This window comes from Quercus robur, chromosome 3 (genome assembly GCF_932294415.1).
Source record: "Quercus robur chromosome 3, dhQueRobu3.1, whole genome shotgun sequence".
Lineage (NCBI taxonomy): Eukaryota > Viridiplantae > Streptophyta > Magnoliopsida > Fagales > Fagaceae > Quercus > Quercus robur.
The window spans coordinates 22,490,185-22,509,828 of NC_065536.1; the positions used below are offsets into that span (position 1 = coordinate 22,490,185).

Sequence of the window (19,644 nt, forward strand, 5' to 3'; positions counted from 1 at the left end):
TCAGATCAACCCTATTCTTCCTAGATGATGAACCTTCTAAGGGTTTAGCAACCTCACTCACAGAGGGTTTGACAGTTTCACTCACTATCTCACTCACTAAAGGTTCAAAAGAAGAAGATGAAGGAACAAACTTAGTGGAATGGGGAGCGGACACACAGATGCTATCAACATAACCTAAACCAGTTTTGTCAGAAGACGACTTTTGAACACTTAGTATTTGATTAAGTTTAGAACTAGCAGATCTAGCAACAGATAAATCAAGTTCCAAAGATTTAACTTTATCAAGCAAAAACATGTTTTCAGTTTTCACATTGTTCAAAAGATCATTAGCATCAAACAATTTAACAAGCAAATTTTTCTTTTCAAGCTCAAGAGATTCAATTTTCTTTAGGCCAAGTTCAACATTCATAGCATCCTTTGCAGCAACTTTGCAAAGTTTGTTATAGGCCTCTTGAAGATCTGCATCTTCAGAGAGTTCCCCATCAGAAAGGTTCTTTTCAATAGATATGCTCTCATCAACTACAGCAGTAGCAGTGAAAGCAATGAAGTTTCCATCCTCATCACAATCGGACTCATGATCAGATACATCACCATCACTAAGGGTTACAGCCATAGCGTTACCCTTAGACTTCAAATAGGTTGGACATTTAGATTTCATGTGTCCATACCCTTGACACCCAAAACATTGAGAGTCCAAGGAATTATTAGAAGCTTGACCTACTCTTTCCCTAAAATTTCTAGGTTCAGCAGTGTTTGTGCCTCTTGCCTTTCTATTGCTATTCCTGAGAAAGTTTCTAAAGTTCTTGGCAAGATAGGCAATCTCTGTAGCAGAGAGCTCATCATCAAATCCACTACTATCAACATCATCAACTGACTTAAGAGCCATTGATTTGGATTTGGTAGTTTTGGGTAGATCCAACTCATAGGATTGAAGAGATTCTACAAGCTCATCAACAGGGATGGAGTCCACATCCTTACTTTCAGTAATGGCAGTCACCTTGGGTCTAAAGTCTTCAGTCAAAGATCTAAGAATCTTCCTAACAATTTTAGGTTGATCATAGATTTCACCCAAGTTAAAAGCAGAATTAACAATATCATTCAGTTTAGCATAGAATTCATCAAAAGATTCATCATCAGACATCCTAATGCTTTCAAATTTAGAAGTCAATTGCTGCAATTTATTTATTTTGACAGCCTTTGTGCCTTCATGCACAGTCTGGAGGATATTCCAAGCAGTATGAGCGATCTCAACATTCGAGATTCTCTTAAATTCCTCCATAGAAACAGCGTTAAAAATCGCATTCATAGCCTTGCTATTAAACGAAGCTGCTTCTTTCTGAGAAGTTTCCCACTCACTAACAGGAGCAGTGGGCTTCTCCCATCCGTATTCAACGGAGTTCCACACCCTCTCATCAATGGATTTCAGGAATGCTTTCATCCTTACTTTCCAGTAAGCATAATTATTCCCATCAAAGTGAGGAGGAATAACTAGAGAGTGTCCGTGTTCCATGACAACAAGGGTCAAGGATCAGCTCAGTGATCAAAGGATCAACAACAAAAGAGCTACCTGCTCTGATACCACTTGACAGTTTTTAGACCCCTTAAACAATTGATTAAACCTAGGTAATTAGCCAAGTTGTTACTTAGTCCAATTAAACAAGTCTAGGTTATCACAATAATAAAGATCAAATCATGCAAAGCAGCAGAAAATAAATAACACAAGATATGATCACCTAGGAAACCAAACCGGTAAAAACCTGGGAAGGATTTAACCTAACTATCCTCAAGGTAAACTTGAATCCACTATCTTGAAAGAATCGAAATTCATACAATAAGACTTACAAGCCCCCACGCTCGACTTCTTATTGCTACCAACCAGTAGAACTTACTGACACGACCACGTGCAAGCTCCGAATCCATGGACTTCTTCTTTCTTGGATTCCCACCAGCTACAAGCACACCCGCTTGTGTAGTTTTTAAGCTTTAATGACAGCAACTGAATTGATCATCAAGGCGTAGATAAATCTTTTCCTTGAAAACCCTAAGTTTGTGTAAAGGAAAGCTCCTCTAGATCTCACAAGAGATTTACACAAACCGCAAATATGAGCAACACTAAAACGTGGCTAGGGTTTGCCTTTTATACTTAGGACAAATAAGAAACCCTAAAAACGTTTTAAAACAAATAGGGCTGAGTTGGACGAATCTGCAGAAAAGCAATCTGCCCGAGCTTCGATCGGTCGAGCCTAAGCTTCGATCGGTCGAGCCTAAGCTTCGATCAATCGAGCCAGGCCGAAAGCCACAGTGCTTCCTGCTTTAAACTCGATTCCAACTTTACATTGACATACAACTTTGAGCAAGCTTTAAACACTTCTAAACACATTGTTTTGATCATGGTTTGCCAACAATACACATTAGAGTTCTAAATACATAAAATCCTAAACTTTAGAATCTAACACAAACTGTAGGGCAGAAAATTTAATATTTCATTGAAGGGCAAAGTTTTCCCACAACCAATTTAAAGAAAAGAGCCTCCAAACTACTATATGACAACTCAACAGTATTCGCATGTACTTTTAGTTGTATAACCTACTTAATAGTCATGTGATTTATTTAAATAATTCAATGAATCATGCGATTTAGAATAATTGGATGGTCTTCTAAATCACCACGTTTGGAGGAAAATTTTGTAGTTTAAATAGTTGCTTTGAAATTCAGCTTTCTTAGTTGAATGTTGATCTATTTAAATAATTTATTTATGTTTTATTTGTACTTATCGGTTTTTAGTATCTAATGCTGTCAAAAATTAAAAATAAATTACTTTAAAAAAAATTAAGATTAATGCCCTAAATTTACTTTCTTTGGGTTTACTTGTTCATGAGTCATGACAGTGTACTTGTGTTTCCAAAGGATGATAAGAGAAGTATGATGTAACAACGTTTAATTGATAAAATCAGTCCATAAAGTATTATAAATATCGAATTCAATGTAAACAGAACAAGTGTAAGTAAGCTTTAATGATGAAAATAGAAATGATGATGTTCAATTAATATTCAAAACTTAAAAAACAGTTTGGGTTTAACAGAAAAAAAAAAAAAAAAAAAATGAAAAATCATTATTCATTACATTTCATTCCTTCATCATCGGCATGATTCATGCTGAAATATGTTTACATCTAATTAATAAAACAAAATATGTTTTTTGGATAGTGGGGGAGGGAGTTAGTTGAATATAATGTGAATATGAGATAAAATTCTAAAATTTGGTTTCAAAACGAAGGTACAATTCTAACCTTATCCAAGTCTTGGACTCCTTTTTCTTGACTAGAGTCTAGATCTTCTACGCGTAACGCGTAACTTTACAAGAAATTTTTATTTTTATTTTTATTTTTTTAATTTGACAAAACCTGTCAGTCTTTACATTTTTATCATTTCTCTCAAAAAAAAAAAAAATTGTAAATAAGGGGCCATTAGCTTCTTGCCGTCTTTTACGCTTAGCTTTAAAAACTAATTAATAGGGCCAATTTTTGTTTAATTCAATAAAGTGAAGAATACAATAAAAATTCATAACATTTCTTAGGAGAGTAGGTAGTGTGTATTGTGTGGTACAATTTATCCTGCACTCTTTTAAAGTTATTATGATTTTTGGATGGAGTTTGTGATTTGTATTTCGTTAGAACTTCGTTCCCTTTTCTTGTGCATATATGTGCTTGTTTTTTTAAAAAGAATAAAAAGTAAGTCTACCACCTTTCTCATTATCCTTTTACAATCAGCAATTAATTTTTTTTTTAATAAACAATGTTGGAGATAATAAGATAATTTAAGAATATTGTGAATTGATGTAAATTTTTGTTATGTCCTAGCTAGCATGACTAATTGATAATAAGCTAATTTAAGAATATTGTGAATTGATGTAAATTTGTGTTACACCTTAACTAGCTTGACTCATTTCCATTTGGAGAGATCCAACACCCAACTCCCAACTCCATCCCATACTTAACGTCTCGATTTTTTTTTTTAATAATACAAAACTTTTGAAAGAGAAAATTTCACAATTCAAAATTTCACAATTTTCAAGAAATGGTTTCATTTTCCTTCTTTAAATATAACGTTGCATAGTTGGATACCTTCTTTTTTTTTTTTTTTTTTTTTTGTTGATAAATTTGATAGTTTCCACTGAGAGAGGAAATTTGAATTTGGACATCTCTCTTAGAAATACCAAAATATACTATTTGAGTTACAAGAATCTTAGTATATAACGTTGGTCACTAAAGTTTAAGGTCTGTTTGGTAATGTTGTTTGAATAACAGTTTTCGTTGTTTAAACAACACAACACGTATTTCTACAACACTTTTTCACCCACATGTATTTTCATAAAACTTAAGCAACGTTAGCAGAACAACATTACCAACAATTTTTGTTTTTATTTTTTCATTAGTAATCTCATTTTTACTTCTTAAATGTGTTTTTTTTAAAAATATACTAGTCTTATCACACATACTTAATACGTGCAATGCGACTGTTTTTTTATATTTAGTGTCATAATTTTCCATTAATCTTAATATGTTTAGTGTCATAATTTTTCATTCATCTTAATTTGAAACATTTCTCTCTTATATATAATTAAACCATATGCATAGTAATTTTTGTTTTGAACATAGAAAAGACATTCATTAAAATGAAAAAAAAAAAAAATAGTACAAATTGATGTGAAGAGAAAATTCAAACACCAACATAAATAAACCATTAAAAAGAAAAAAGGGAGTACATTAAAAATTATATTTTTTTAATAATTCAAAAATAAAGAAGAAAAGATTTGAAAAAAATAAAAACAAAAACCAAAAAAAAAAAAAGAGTGATTAGAATTTTGAAGAAAGGAAACCAAAAAGGAAAAAAAAAAAAAAAACAGAGAGAGAGAAAGAAACGTTTAAGTCTTGATAAAGAGGAAAAAAAGAAAAGAAAAAAAGTGAAAACATTGGGTTTAGTGGTTCTATAAAAAATTGATTGATGATAGGGTGATTAATTTTTAATCATCTTGAAATTTTGCAAACTTGAAGAATATACAAAGATAATATAATCTAACAGTAGATTTGTCAAAATTTGAATCCAATTAAAACATGTCAAATGATGTAATATTGTTTAGAGTTACGCTAAGTGTAACTTAATAATCCAACCCTATATAAATATAAACCTCTCATGTCAAAGGATAATAAGGAAATTGTGATATAACAACGTTTAATTGATAAAATCATTCCATAAAGTATTATAAATATCCAATTCAATGTAAATAGAACAAGTGTACGTAAGCTTTAAGGATGAAAATAGAAATGATGATGTTCAAGTAATATTCAAAACTTAAAAGAAAAATTGGGTTTTAACCAAAAAAAAAAATTCATTACTTTCATTCCTTCATCATCACCATGATTCATGCTGAAATATGTTTACATCTAATTAATAAAATATAAAATATATTTTTTAGATAGTAGGGGAGGGAGTTAGTTGAATATAATGTGAATATGAGATATAATTATAAAATTTGGTTTTCTACAAAGAAGGTACAATTGTAACTTTATCCAAGACTTGGACTCCTTTTTCTTGACTAGAGTCTAGTTCTCCTACGGATCTTTAACGCGTAACTTTACAAGAATAGTGATTTTATGTAATAGTAATAATAATATATACTAAAAAAGAAAGACAATTTTTTTTTTAAAAAATAATAATCCGGAAAGAAAGACCCTTTCTTGTTTTTTTGACTAAACCTGTCAGTCTTTATTATTTGTAAATAAGTCAGCCAAAAAAAAAATTATTTGTAAATAAGGGGCCATTAGCTTCCTGCTGTCTTTTATGCGTAGAGTATGTTTGGTTGTTGGAGGTGAAATAGGATAGATGAAAAATAATGAAGAGAAAATAAGTATAGGTATTGTTTGGTAAGGAGGGAATGAGAGGAACATTTTGGGTGGAGCCCAAACATTTTCCACTCACAAAAAAAATTTGGAGAGAAAATGCTGGAGAAAAGTGACTGTGCAGCAAATGACCATTTCTACCCTTCTTCTCTCAGCCACTTGCATTTAACTCAAAAAAATTTGCCCAGTTTCCTCTCTTCTCTCAACAATAACTTCATCTCACTATCATTCAACAAAGAAAATAATTATAAAAAAAAAAAAATTGATTTAAGTATCATCGGTTAAAAATGAAAATGCATTTTCATAAATTTAATATAAAAAAAAAGAAAAGAGAGAGAAGAAAACGGAAATACCTGTGACTACGGTGAGCACCTGAGATCATTTTTTTTTTTTTTTTTTTTTTTTTTGGGAAATGCATCTAAGATTAATTGATATGAAAGTAAGAAATGTGAAAGTGAAAGTATGAGAAGAAAGTCACAAAGAAAAAAAGATAAGGGAGAGGAATCTGAGAGATGATTTCATGAGAGAGAAGGGTAAGGAATAATAGTGAAAATAATATAGGTGAGGTTGTGAGACCCACCAGCCTTTTATTTTATTTTTAGTTTTATTGTATACTATTTTTTATTGAGCTCCAACAAGTTTTTATTTTTATTTTCATTTTTCATTTTTGTTTTAATTAAGAACCAAAGCGGTTGTAGAATGAAAAAAATTATGTTCCTAATGCAAATAAATGGTTAAATTTAAGAAAATGAGATTGAGATTTTATGGTGTTTCTTATTTTAAATAAATTGTAATTTTCTTATTTAATGATTACAAAGAAGTGGGTGTTGTTTGGTAACAAAGAAAAATAATATAAATTGTATGTATAATGTGTTAATTTTTATATTATTTAATGAGTACAAATAATTTTTTTTTAATTTATTTTTTTTACATATTATGTAACAAGGGCATAAAAGTTAGTTTATATAAACTACATTTTCTATTCTCCCACTTTTCTCTTCAATCAAATAAAAGATTTTTCCACCCTTCTACTTTTTCACCTCTCTAACCAGACACACACGAAGGAAAACTAAATTATTTTTATTCTTCTACTTTTCCATCCTCCCACCAATTTTCTATCCTTCCAATTTTCCACTTCTCCAACCAAACAAATCCTTAGCTTTAAGAACTGATTAACTGGGCCAATTTTTGTTTAATTCAATAAAGTTAAGAATACAATAAAAATTCACAAATATTTCACACCATTTCTTATGAGAGTACGAAATGTGTCTTGTGTAGCATAATTTATCCCACATTTCTCTAAAAGTTATTATGATTTTTGGATGGAGTTTGTGATTTGTCTTTCACTAGAACTTCATTCCCCTTTTTTGTGCATGTGTGTGTGTGTTTTTTAAAGAAAAAAAAAAAAGTAAGTCTACCAGCTTTCACATGAGCCTTTTACAATCTACAATTTAATTTTTTTTAATGACCCATATGTGAGATAATTGGCTAATTTAAGAATATTGTGAATTGATGTAGATTTTTGTTGTGCCCAAACATGTGTGACTCATTTCCATCTAGAAAGATCCAACTCCGAACTCCCAAGTCCATCCCATACTTAACATAACATTTTTTTTTTAATAATACAAAATTTTGAAAGTGAAAATATACCAATTCAAAATTTCACAATTTTCAAGAAATGGTTTCATTTTCCTTCTTAAATATAATGTTCCATAGTCGGATACCTCTTTTCTTTTTTTTTTTTGATAAATTTTATAATTACCACTAAGAGAGGCGATTTAAATTTGGACATCTCTCTTAGAAATACCAGAATATATTATTTGAGTTACAAGACTCTTAGCATATAACTTTAGTTACTAAAGTTTAGTCATTACTCATTAGTGATTTCTATTTTACTTCTTAGCATATATAGACTATAGAATTACAACTTATGACATTTACTCTATGATGCTTTAATTATCAAGCTAAGACACCAATCATCATGCTAAGAAATTTTACCAGTTAAGTTAACTGAAACTCAGTTCTCAATTGTAAGGTTGGCTGCTAAAGTTGAGCTATTAGTGATTTTAGTCTATGATGTTTAAAGTGGTTGTTTTTAATCCCTTAAATGATGTGGTTAAACTAAAACTAACACAACATCATTCCATAAGAACTAAAAACATTAATTTAAAGTTTATAAAGAACTAAATTTGATCACTTAAAGTTTTTTAGCTAAAAGAGATCACTATGACTAAAATAATTTAGGACTAATTGTATATATTATATTTTTTAATATATAAATACGATACAATTTGAAAATGACAATCATGATGATTATTGTTTATCATCAAAGTACTAATGAATTTGTTTTCTAAATAAGTTATAATTCATTTATTTTAAGACTTTTTGCCCTTAAAGTTTGGGGTTGTTTTCATTTTGACTCTTTACATTTCAAAATTTTATTCTGGTCTTTTATATTTGATTTAGTTTTCATATTACCGTTGCTATCCATTTTAATTAGTAATCTAGTCGTTAAATGCCCCTCCTATTTAACTATTTCATGAAATACTTGCTTTAAAATATTGTGGAGTGCAAAATTTTCATTTTTGCAGGTAGAAAAAAGTATTATATTTTTTTAGATTACTAATGGAAATGCACAACATAACTAATATAAAAATGATATCAAATATGAAGGGTGAAATTGAAAATTTCAAAGAGTGAAAATGTAAATATCCCCAATATTGTGAGTAAAAAATGTAGTTAGTCTAATTCTAACTTATCCAAAGCTAGGCACCTTTCTTGACTAGGCTTTCAACAGTTCAACCTAATCTTGTTTGCTTAACTATACAAGGAGAGTAATTGATAATTATTGCTTTGGAAAGATAGGAAAAGAGTGACTTGAATGAAGCCAAAACACCAGTCTATTTTGCCCATCTTTTATGCTTTGCTTTTACAAAAAGAGAAATTAATGCTTTGGAAAGAGAGGGTGATGACTTGAACTAGATCAATTCCATCATGAGAGATGAGTATGAACAACACAAGTGTGAGATAAGAATGGGTCGCATCGCATGCCTAACATTGTGTTTGGTTGTAGCTTAGAGTAATAAAAGAATAAGGGAAAGGAAAGGATAAAAGAAAGGCAAACACAAATGTGTTATTCACATCTTTAAAAATAGGAAATAAGGGGAAGGAAATAATGGGAAAAGAAAATGTTTCCTTTACATATGTTTGGAAATAAGGAAAGAAAGAGAAAAGAAAAAAAAAATTGTGATTTTATCTTTATTTGGTTTGCAAAAACGGGCTGCTGGTCTCCCTTACACATTTCTCTCCATTTACACCCATATTGGGTGGCTTCGAGAAGGTAGGCCCAGATGGATCACTTTTGCTACGTTTTTTTCCTACCAACCAAATAGTGGAAACCCAAACAAAGCTATTTTGGTTGTTATGCACTTTTGCTACGTTTTAATCAGTGCTTGTGTGTGTTACAAATGCATAATAGAACCACCGATGAATTTTGTCTATATAAGCAGTTTGTTCCTAGTTTCAAAATTATCAGAGTGCCAAGGAAGTTTTTGAAGATACTAATATGGGGTCATCCACGTGTCTCTTGATATCTATGCGCTTGCTCTTCTTCTTGTCGATTTTTCATTATCTAAATTGTTGTTCCTCTTTATCAACTCAGCCAGTGTGTAGAGATTTTGAGAGTTCTGCCTTGTTGCAGTTCAAGCAAAGCTTTGAAATAGATATGAGTGCTTCTGGTGATCCTTTTGCGTATCCAAAGATTTCATCGTGGAACTCTGGAGAAAGGAATGATTGTTGTTCATGGGATGGTGTCCTATGTGACAGAGGTACAGGTTACGTGATTGGCCTTGACCTCAGTAGCAGTCAACTGTATGGCTCCTTCAACTCTAGCAGCAGCCTTTTCCACCTTGTGTACCTTCGAAAGCTCAATCTCGCAGATAATAACTTCAATTATTCTCAAATTCCCCCATGCATCAGGTACCTCTCAAACTTAACATATCTCAACCTCTCTATGTCAAATTTCAGTAGTCAAATTCCGCCAGAAATCTTTGAGCTCTCCAACTTGGTTTCCCTTGATCTCTCTTTCAATCAATTGAAACTCCAAAATCCCGGCCTAAAAAGTGTTGTTGAGAACTTAACCAACCTCAAACATCTTTATTTGGGTATGGTGAACATATCTTCCCCGGTACCTCACATCTTGGCCAACTTGTCTTCTTTAAAATCTCTTGGCCTAAGAGGTTGTGAACTGTACGGTGAATTTCCCATGGAGATTTTCAAGTTACCAAATCTTCAATTCCTCAGTGTGCGAGACAATGAAAATCTCACCGGATATCTACCAGAATTCCACAGTAGCAATCCCCTTCAAATACTGAGACTTGCAAACACGGGATTCTCTGGTAAGTTACCAGATTCAATTGGAAACCTAAAGTCCTCAATTGAATTGGACATCAATACTTGCTATTTCTCTGGTTTGGTGCCGACTTCACTTGGTAACCTTACCAATCTCATCGTTTTGTCTCTCTCATTTAATAAATTTTCGGGGCAAATCCCTTTCTCATTGGCCAACCTCACACAACTCAGTCAACTAGAACTTTCCGAGAATAGTTTTAGTGCACAGACGTTGCCTTGGCTTGGTAAGCAAACAAAGCTCACTATTTTGCGCTTAAGAGAAACAAATTTATATGGTGGCATTCCATCTTCACTTAAGAACTTGACCCAGCTTTCCCTATTATCCCTTGCCAAAAATCAACTGACTGGTCAAATTCCACCTTGGCTTAGAAACCTTACCCAACTAATTATATTGGACCTTGGGATCAATAAATTCCATGGTTCAATTCCACAATCAATTTGTAGGCTTGCGAATCTTGAATATCTGAGTCTAGCTTCTAATAACCTTAGTGGCAGAGTGGACATGGACTTGTTTCTAAAGCTCAAAAATCTAACTGCACTCCAGCTTTCAGGAATCCATCTATCATTCCCCATTAATTCAACTACCAACGCCAGTACTTCGAAGCTTGAGCTATTAGGATTAAATGCATGTAACTTGACTGAATTCCCAACTTTTTTGCATTCTCAGCATGAATTGGAGATTTTGTCTCTCGCCTACAACAAAATTCATGGTCAAATACCAAATTGGATATTCAACATAGGGAAACAAACTTTCTTAGCGTTGGATCTATCCTTCAATTTCCTTACAACTTTTGAGTCTTACAACCACACTCCGCCTATTCTTCCATGGGACAGTTTACTTTATTTGGATCTCTCTTCCAACAAGCTGCGAGGATCACTTCCAATTCCATCCCCTTCCGTCACCCAATATAATGTCTCAAACAATAAATTGACTGGAGAAATCTCACCATTGTTTTGCAATCTTAGCTCAATTGTAGTGCTGGATCTCTCACACAACCACTTGGGGGGCATGCTTCCCAAATGCTTGAGCAAATTGAGCGACTTGGTAGTATTGAATTTACAAAACAACAATTTCCGTGGAATACTTCCTGAAATATACATGGAAGAAAGTAGATTGAGAGCGATTGATGTAAGTTATAATCAATTAGAAGGGCAAGTACCAAGATCATTGTCCAACTGCACAATGTTGGAGATTCTTCTTCTTGGTAACAATCAATTTTATGACATTTTCCCCTCTTGGTTGGGGAAGCTTCCAAGGTTGAGGGTTCTAAGTTTGCAATCTAATGGGTTCCATAGTGCAATTGGGAAACCTGAAAGCAGTCTTGATTTTCCCAAGTTGCAAATCATTGATGTCTCTTTCAATAACTTTACAGGTAAGTTACCATATGAGCACTTCCAAAGTTGGACTTCCATGAAAGTTGCCAACTTGACATTTGACAAGGATAATGCTTATATGGCTGCAATCACAAGCACCCAATCTCCTAGTTTCACTTTTGAAAATGATTTTAGTTACAACTTGGAAATGACAAACAAAGGCATCAAGACCCTATATGAAAAGATCCAAGATCATCTTATAGCTATTGATCTGTCAAGCAATAAATTTGATGGAGAAATTTCGGAAGTCATTGGAAATCTAAAGGGGCTTCACTTGCTCAACATATCCAACAACATTCTCACTGGTCCTATCCCATCTTCCTTAGGAAACTTAACAGAGCTTGAATCTTTGGATCTTTCTCAAAATAGGCTATCAGAAGAGATTCCTCAGCAATTATTGCAACTCACATTTCTTGCATTCTTCAATGCCTCAAATAACTATCTCACAGGGTCTATTCCGCAAGGTCAACAATTCTCTACCTTTGAAAATGATTCATATTTGGGAAACACAGGTTTGTGTGGTGTGCCTTTGACTAAGAAATGCAAAATTTCTAAGACGTTGAAACAGCCACCGCTGAATTTCGAACAAGGTGAAGGTTCAAATTTTCCTAGTAAATCTGATTGGGTAGTTATTATGATGGGATATGGGAGTGGATTAATAAATGGGGTCATTATTGGTAATAAACTGACCATAAGAAAATTGGAGTGGTTTCTCAAGACTTTTGGAAGAAAGCAGTAAAAGTGAAAGTAGAAAGGGGGAAAATAAAGTAATGCAGCTGCTGGATTTGATTAACGAAGATTTTCTTCAGAGATTTCCGTCCATGAAGTTCTCCATCTTAGCTGATACATATCTATGAAAATCTACCATGTCTGTAATGTATTACAGTCTTATATATCTTGTCATTGTACTATCTTTAATTTTTCTTTTGAACGTTCTTTCCTGTTATGATAGTATTGAAATATCACATCTTTGATATCATATATGTATGAAGGTTTGCAACTCTTATTAAAAAAATTATATATATATATATATATATATATATAATAAAAACATAAAAAGAGTGAAAGAGCTAAATTGTATTTGTAACTTCAAATTTCAATCTCAGAGCTTGGCAAAACACGAGCCTAGAATAGGATCATCTATTAATCATTGATTTTACTAATGTCTGGCATAAATCATGAGTGAGAAATTTTTCTTGAAGAGCCAAGTTAAATAAAGGTTATTTAAATCGGGATCTTATGTAGGGGTTCAAGTGATAACTTAGTGGTAATTACATCTTTTCTTGTGCCTTGTTTGTTTATTTATTTTTTTTAACCTTACCTCCACTCTCAATTATTCACTTATCTAAAAAATAAAAATCAGGATTGTACACACAAAATTCATAAAAAGATAAATCACACAATTACGAAATAGTATAACAAATTTTCAATTTATATTGATTTGTAAATATGTGAGTACAATCCTCTATATGACTCTTTACAATGAAATAATACAACAAAACTCCTCTGATTCGATCTCCAAGAAACTTTACGATCCAAAGGGATATGAAGTTTGATCTTGAATCGTGCCTTGATGTCTCCAAGTTGGATGTGTGATTGGATGTATTTGATTTGAAGTCGAGGGCCGTTGGCTTGATCTCGAACAAAATTGAAGGAAAATCCTTAGCTACTTTGATTTGAAGAAGTAGGAATGAGCTTGATTTTGAGAGAGCAAGGGTGCTCTTTTGGACTTAGAGGTGACTCTTTATTTTGGCAGAGTGTCAGTAGGGTTTTTCACTCTTTGTTTCTCTGTCATTTTCTCATATAAGAAACCTCTATTTATAGGCAACTCAATAGCATTTGATTTCGAACTTTCTCTTAGAATTTATTGAGAGTTAATTATGAATTATGAATTTAATTTGGTTTTCTATTAATAAGAACCTTCCATATGAGTTTTTTTTTTTTTTTTTTCTTTTTTTCTTCCTGACGTTGCCTCATGCCTTTCTTCCTTTGATATTACCACAAGGCTTGATTTCATTTGCTAGTTGTCTACATCATCAATTGGAAATTAATTTGATTAAAGATACTCAATCATGATCAATTGGACGGTTGTGGATACATCATAAAAATTTTGATGTCTACAAACAGTTACTCGAGTTGGATTGTACGATCCGGTCCAATCCGGTTTGGGTCTGAAAATCATGGTTTTAACCATTTCTGATATTTTAGGAATAAAGGATAAGCCTTCGTTTGGATTGCGCTGAAATTCAATTTCAGCACGTTTGCGTCCAATACAATGGGTCCTGTGCACTGTTTACGGGACCCACAAGTTGTCTAATTCAACAAATTTTTCTTCAAAACTAGGTCTCACGGTATTATTCACATATTTAAAAATTATTTTGCTACAGTGTTTTCAATTTTCAGCAATAAGCGGTATCCAAACAGACTCTAAGTCTTTCAAAAAAGAAAAAAAAGAAAAAAGAGAGAGAATAAAGATAAGTTAATTAAATTAGAGGTATTTTTGTAAGTCAAAAAGGCAATAATTGACTTTATTTTTATTAAGAACGGTGAATAGGTTTTCTTAACTTTATTTTTATTGAGAATGATGAATAGGTTCTTTTTTTTTTTTTTCATTTTTTTAAAAATAAAACTGCATGGGATGAGAATCATGGGATAAAGATAAGTATTAAGCCAAAAAAGTAATTTGAGTTCAAACACAACCTAACCCAAGTGGGGTTCCAAGCCCCCCGGGCCCAAATTTTTTTTTTTTAATAGTTTAATTTTTAGTAAAAAATAAAAAATTTAGACTTAGGCCTCCCATACTTTGTAGCTTGGGCCCCTTCCAAAATCATGAATCATCAACCCAGCCCATGTAAATCTTAAAAAAAAAAAAAAATGTAAAAAAACAATAGTATCCTGTGTATTAAGAAATGTCAAATGAGAGTTGGCTCGACCCATTCTCACGATTGGGTTGGTGGACTTGAGTAGGCCTACTTGCAATGGGATGTATTTTACCCCAAGAAACAATTCACTTACCCTTACCCACCAAGTCAATAGATATTTTCAAACAAAAGTGGGCCTGGGTCCATTTTAAATGACTTGCACGTCAGCTGTTGACACACTAGCAAAAATTGACTTTTTGGAAAATTCAAATCCCCCAGACTCAAACTGATTATACTGACCAGTTATATTTGGAAGATGCTTCACAAAACGTAAATTACTCCCTTTATTTTCGTGACTATTTAATTTCTTCCAAACTTGGGATTTTTGCATGTCAACTGTTTTTTCAAACTCTCCGCCTCCGGCCACAACCTTTTTCTCCAGTCCAGCAATCATCTTTCCCAAAAAATGGTCACGTAATCTTCTTCCAAACAAAGCCCAACCGCCTATCTTGGTCCCCTTTGGAACCCGGAGGCAACCCTTCTTGCACCATTGTGGTATTCAAAGATTTCTACAAATAAGCCACCCTTGTTAGATCTACTAGTAAACACCAAAAGTTTAGAGTTTTCACGTAAACGTTTGAAAAAAAGGTTGTTTTCAAAAGTTCCACTGATCAAGGTCTGCCAAACAAGCAATAATCGAATCCAAACCTAAACAACCCACCCTAATGGAGCCATGGAACTTACCCCATCGTTCATGAATAGCATTGGAATCTATTCTACCACCATCAAAAGCTAAAGAAAAAACCTTTGAGTCAATACGAAAGAAAGCTGAAAGGTTTTGATGGCTGTGATTTAGGCTAGGGCTGTTGAGGTTTGGATGGCTGTGATGGGGTAACGGTGGGCTTGGATTGTAAGGTTGAGGAGTGTGAAATGTTATTATGATGGGAAGCTATGGGTATAGGTATTGGGGGGAGTGGTGGTTGTGGTCCCTTGCCAAAGGTCGGCCAAAAAAATTGTGGTGGTGTGAAAGGTAGAAGAGGGCCAAAAGGTAGAGGAGTATGATATGGGTTATAAGGATGGCAAGTTGGTAGTGGTGGTGGTGGTAGTGATGGTGTATACGGAGGACGAAGTTGGACAGGTTTTGATGGAGGGGGTTGTAGAAATGGTGGTGGTGGTAGAAGGATAAGGCGAGGTGGTAGAGGGTTCATGGAGAAGATGGATGTGGAATTTGTTATCTATAAGACATAGAGGAATAGCCTTCTAAATCTCTCCATTATCTCTTCTACCACCAAGCCATGGCTAGCAAGCTAGCAGCTCCACAACCTTCTTTGTCATCTCCCATTGCACCCGAAAAGACAAAACAGAGGACCATAGATTCCTTGCTGTAGGATTGTGTAGCAATATGTGATCCACTGAAAGCTCATATTTTGACATGATTATTTTATTTGAAAGCTCTATGTTCTATAACTTATTATTATTATTACTCTAGTTTTTTAAGTCTTTGCGTTCTCTAACTTTGATAGAAAATTTTGGTTGAACCTATTTATGTTTGCTTGCATATGGTGCTTCAACCTCCTTCCTTTATATCTGTATTTCTCACTAGCTCACTTCTTATTTTTAGATCAACTCTTTGTTTGGTTGTAGCTGGGGGAAGGTAAGAGAAAGGAAGACAGCAGGGGAAAGGAAAGAGAAAAGAAAATTATCTTCCTTAGGTCTATTTGGATATAGGAAGAAAAGGAAACAAGAAAATAAAATAATCTATCTTAATGATCAAAAAAAAAAAAAAAATCTATCTTTTCTTTGTTTGGTTTGCAAATAGCAGGGAAAGGAAAAATATTTGTTTTTACCTTTACGCCCTCATGTATATTTTATAAATGTGATATATTTCAAATTTGTGTTGAAATGTTAAAAGTATATTTGTAAGTTACTAACACATTAATTTCAATTTTGTCAACTCAGCAGTTTTCCTTTCCAACTTTCCCTTTTTTTCCATCCATTTTGGGCAGATAGAGATTTTTGGAACTTGGCAGAAATCTCTTACCTTTAAATCCGTAGCCTTTTCTTTACATTTTTGGAACCAAACAGTGAAATCAGTTTTCCACCCCTCAGTTTTTTCCCTATGTTTTCCTTTCTGCTCTCTTTCCACTATTCCAAACAAAGTGTAAGAGTCATTCTTTGGAATTCTTCTCCACTAGCAGTTAACATTACAATATTTTGCTGCTGTATTTGTCTTAAGTCTCTCATTTCAAAAATTTGTCTTTCTCAGTCTATCCAATTATCCACTAATTTATTCATCTTAGCTACATTTTATACCTATGCACTGCTTCATTAAGCTCAGCTTATCTATATTGCTCATTTCCAATTTTCTCTCCTTCTGATTTGCATAACCTCTATCCAACATCCTGTTTTTATGAACCAGTCTCTGTTCTTTTAATTAATATAAGTGGACCCTTACATTTCCTTTTAACTTTTAATTGCGAATTTTTGCAACTCTTGGAGGATTTGATCACTACAAAAAAAATGGTCCTTTGGCCGCGTTTTTAAAACGTGGCTATATGTCAAAAAAACGTGGCTATCCTATAGCCGCATTTTTTTAGGCCGTGCTTTCTAATGTGACCTAAAACCTGTGACTATAGGACTGACCTAAAACCTGTGGTTTATATGTTGAAAAGTGGGCACCCTTTGTAAAGGTTAATGAGGATATACTATTTAGTTTACTTTTTAGTTTTTGAATCTGCATTTATTCTTGACTCTATGTTTTTCTTTATCCTGCAATATGACATATATATATTTTAATCTTGGACACATGATTAAATTTGCAACATATATTAGTAAGAATTCTTTGAAGTTCCTCTAACTATAATTAAACTTGTCTAGTTCACTTGCATGATATGCCAGCATGTATTCATAATTAGGTATGATCATCCTATGTATGCTCCAAAATTTTCACCATTATGATTTGACAACTGTTTCTTTGATATTCATATGATCATTTGTATTATTTAAAGTAAGTACAAAGTTTCTATACAACCTAAATTGGAGGAACTCCCTCCAAACTACTGTGTCAACACCAGAGAGTGACAAGTGTCCTGATCCAACTAAAGCTTAACTTCAAAAATAATGTCGTTAACCTAGGTCTGACTGGTCTGCAGAAAGAGAAAATAATGGTCATAAATCTAGGGTTAAGAGGGTTATTTATTGAATCTCAACTTTAGCTGGACCAAGACACTTGTCACTCTCTGGTGTTGACATAGTAGTTTGGATGGAGTTCCTCCAATTTAGGTTGCAGAGAAACTTTGTCCTTAAAATAATGAACTTCATTTTTTCCTTTTGGTAGTGTAAGGTGTAATGCCCCAAGTCAAAAAAAGGGTTGTGTTAACGGGCACAGTAAGGTGCCCATTAACAACACAATTTTTGTCAACTTTTCAAAATTTTGGGCAGCTTTTTGGCAACTTTTGGTAATTTTTTTTTTCCTTTTTTTTTAAGTAAGAGCCAAAAAAGGAAATTTTAACAAGCACCGGACGGTGCTTGTTAACATTTCCCAAAAAAAAAAAAAAAAGGAGAAAAGTTAGATTTTTATGGGTCTCACGTGCTCCCACCCTTCCCCACCACTCATTTTCACTCTATCTCTTTATCTCTTTGACCGGCCAAAGCTCCTCACTTCTCCTTTCTTTCTTTTCTTTTTCTTTTTTTCATTTTCTGTCTAACACTCCTCTCTTCACTCCCTCACAATCTCCCACATTACCCACTCCGCACCATCATCTCCACCATCCCTGGCAAGATCACTGGAAATCCTTAGAAACCTCTAAGCATCTTCATCTCTTTTGTTTGAGGTAAATATTTCTAATCTTTTTAGTGGGTTTATATGCTTTTGCTTGAGGTTCTTTAGTCTAAGCTTTAATAATGATATTCATGTGATTTATGAGTTTTGGAAGTGATATTCATGTGTTTATATGTATGAGTTTTATATTGGTGGAATTATTTGATGAGCGGGTTTATGGTTTTTACAATGGTGGTTATCTAAGTGGTGAAAATTTGGGGGTATTGGCTTTTTAATGTGAAATAAATTGTGAAAATAATTTTTATTAATTATTTTGAGCTAGTTGAAGATTTAAGTTGTTTGTCTTGAAGAATATTATGATTTTTGGTATCACGGGTCCCTTGTTGATGTGGTATAAATGTTGTGGGAACTACTTATTAAGTGTTCAAGTTTTGGTATTAGAGAGAATGATTATGAGTATGAATTTGAGTCTATGCCTTGTAAATTAATTCATTGAGAAACTCTGGAAGTGGATTACATTATTGATGAGATTAAATACTAGGCTTGCCTAATCAAGTGCTTATTTGGCAATTCCTAAATTGTAACTAGATATAATTTCAAGCTTTATGTTTATTGTGATAGGGTTGCTTAATATTGTTCAGGTTTTAGCTAATCTCCTATGGAGCTTGAAGAATTAGGTTTTTTTGCGAATTGCAAGGTAAGTAGCTTTTTAATGAGATTTTTGGAAAATAATCGTGTTGCATAAATGTTGTTTTTCGGTCAAACATATTTTGGAAAATTATATGTGGATATACATTTTCTTAAAATTGTTGTGTTGTGACCCTATTATATATTATTATATATGAAAAGTGCATCATATTTGGTATTGCATTTGGGGAAATGCATGAATTGTTGACATGGAAAAATGAGCATCTTTTATTTAATCTTTGATAAGGAAATCATGGATTTTATGGTATGTTGGAAAATTTAAAGGTGCTTATCTTGTCTTGTTATTTGGGAAATTGATAGAAAATCTTTTTGACAATAATGAAGTTGAAAACCTTACAAACTTTGTGGAAGTTAGACTATTTGAGGTTTTTCTGAAATTACTTGGATATAAACTATGTATTTGAAAGTACATGTATACTTGTGAGCTTTATGTTGTTTTAACCTTATGCTATGTGTGATTTCTTGGTGATCACTAGATTTGGTTTCCGTAATCTTTGTGACAATGGAATCAGATCTAAGTGAGTGCCTTTTCACTTTGAATGACACGTTCTTCTCTGCTGCCAATCGGGGGAAAAGGTTCATTGGTTATGTGTGGGTGAGGCTACTGCCCA

At 33.0% G+C, this 19,644-nt stretch overlaps 1 protein-coding gene across 5 annotated transcripts in view; it reads left to right on the forward strand.

Annotated features, from left to right (window-relative positions):
• LOC126717496 (receptor-like protein 7) overlaps nt 1-19,644 on the forward strand; it is a 155,575-nt gene that overhangs the window by 34,141 nt on the left and 101,790 nt on the right. The window contains exon 2 of one of the 5 annotated variants that reach the window (XM_050419252.1): nt 9,727-9,806. In XM_050419252.1, the coding sequence (XP_050275209.1) occupies nt 9,727-9,806 (80 nt within the window). Of the gene's footprint in view, nt 1-9,726; nt 10,323-12,147; nt 12,535-19,644 lie in introns of those variants that run through there. The other 4 variants (XM_050419250.1, XM_050419247.1, XM_050419246.1 and 1 more) reach the window with 4 other exon arrangements.